General features: G+C 52.7%; 1 protein-coding gene across 1 annotated transcript in view; it reads left to right on the forward strand.

Moving 5' to 3' along the window:
- The first annotated feature begins 773 nt into the window (after positions 1 to 773).
- Positions 774 to 1927, forward strand: part of TRIM29 (tripartite motif containing 29) — a 23185-nt gene continuing 22031 nt past the window's right edge. Inside the window, exon 1 of the mRNA XM_017738526.1 lies at positions 774 to 1927. This exon is cut by the window's right edge and continues 51 nt beyond it. Coding sequence (XP_017594015.1) covers positions 1094 to 1927 — 834 coding nt within the window. The 5' untranslated portion in view covers positions 774 to 1093.

The raw sequence follows: 1927 nt of genomic DNA on the forward strand, positions 1-1927 counted from the left end.
AGTGCTTATAAAAAGCTTTTTTCTCCTGAAATCTTCTGTGATTCCAACAGGTGAACATTTCCCAGGAGTTCAGCTGCTGGAGACAGATCTATTTTTAAAACTTCTTCACTTCTTTTCTCTGGCAAGAGACGTTCTGACCATCTAAGCTGCAAAATGGTTCCTCTTCCAGGTGTGTTCCAGTTCCGAGGACATTTATGGGAAGCGCTACGTAGGATACACCTAAACCTTTATCACAGAGCACACAGTGGGGTTTTATTTTACCACTCATCTTTCGGAGATTCCGTGGCCTGTGAGAAAAGCAGGCCCAGCCAATTTTTCCTGTTCTGATCCATGGCTGGGTTATTTCCAGGTCTAGATGGACAGACCTTGCACAAACCCAAAATAAAATCAAAATAAAGGTAATAGGGCCATTTAAACCCAGTATTAACCATGCATTTCTCCTCCCTCCTGAATGCAGCAAGCCCTTGGGGGAGCCTGGTTGAAGAATGCTTTATTCTAGGCGTTCATTTTAATTACAACCCTAATTATTTTGGTGCATTGCTATGACCCAGTTAACAAACCCACCTTGGGCATCTCGTGGTCTCCCCAACCCTGCCCATCTCTGCAAGGAGGGGAACCTCAGCTGCTGGCCAAATTATTTTTGAAACAAGCGGTGGAACTGGTTGCTACATCTTAATGAAAATGACTTCTCTTTCTTTCTTTTTTTTTTTTTTCCAAGGAGCCATTTCTATGTATATAAACAGCCCTTCCTCCCCAACCTGGTTAGACAAGAATGTTCCTGGGTGTGGACTGCCTTGTATAATTAACTGCACAGCTGGAGCTTCTGATCCCTCCACGTCTGCTCCTTCCTTTCCTCCTTTCTTCCCCCCTGCATCCACCTCGGCGCGGTCTGGGTGCGCTGCTCCTCCTCGCAGGAGCTGCGGGTGCGTCACTCGGGCAGAAGGTTTCCTGCATTCCAGAGCCATTCCAGAGCCATTCCAGAGCCATTCCTTGCTGAGACAACGACCAGGTAGAGCCTGCCTGCCTTGGAGGGGGCTGAGAGACGGGAGCTGGAGCAGAGAGCGAGCAGAGAAGCCATTGACCCTGTTGAGACATGGAAACGGGGAGCGCAGCCAGGACAAACGGCACCGCCAGCAAGCCCGAGGACGTGAAGAGCCCAACTGCCCCCAAAAAAGAAGAGGAAGCCAAGAAGGCCACGAGCCCTGGCGGAGGCGAGAAAGAAGCTATAAAAGGCACGGGCGGTGCTGCATTGGAGACGGGGCAAATCAAGAGCTCCCTCTTCTCTGGGAGTGACTGGAAGAGGCCCATCATTCAGTTTGTGGAGTCATCCGACGAGAAGAGGTCAACCTACTTCAGCATGGACTCAGCAGACTCCAAGAAGATGCAGTTCGCCAGCGGCCAGATCGGAGACATGAGGAGACCGGCCCTGTCCTTCCCGGAGAAGGGCGACCTCAGGAAGTCCCTCTTCTCCTTGGATTCCAAAAAGAGCTTCCTGCCCGCTGACGGGGAAGGGAGGAAATCCTTGTTCTCTGCAGGGCAGATGGGGGACCTGAAGAAATCTTCCCTGCCTCTGGTGGAGACGGGCGACCTGAGAAGACCCTTCAACAAGGCCGACAGAGCCGCCGGCTCCCGGCCCCGCGTGAAGCTCGAGGATGTTCTCTGCGACTCCTGCATTGACAACAAGCAGAAGGCTGTGAAGTCCTGCCTGGTGTGCCAGGCTTCCTTCTGCGAGCTGCACCTCAAGCCCCACCTGGAGGGAGCGGCTTTCCGGGACCACCAGCTCCTGGACCCCATCAGGGACTTCGAAGCCAGAAAATGCCCTGTGCACGGGAAGACCATGGAGCTGTTCTGCCAGACAGACCAGATGTGCATCTGCTACCTCTGCATGTTCCAGGAGCACAAGAACCACAGCACGGTGACAGTGGAG

The sequence above is a fragment of the Corvus brachyrhynchos genome, unplaced genomic scaffold, assembly GCF_000691975.1.
Source record: "Corvus brachyrhynchos isolate BGI_N302 unplaced genomic scaffold, ASM69197v1 scaffold46, whole genome shotgun sequence".
Classification (NCBI taxonomy): Eukaryota; Metazoa; Chordata; class Aves; order Passeriformes; family Corvidae; genus Corvus; species Corvus brachyrhynchos.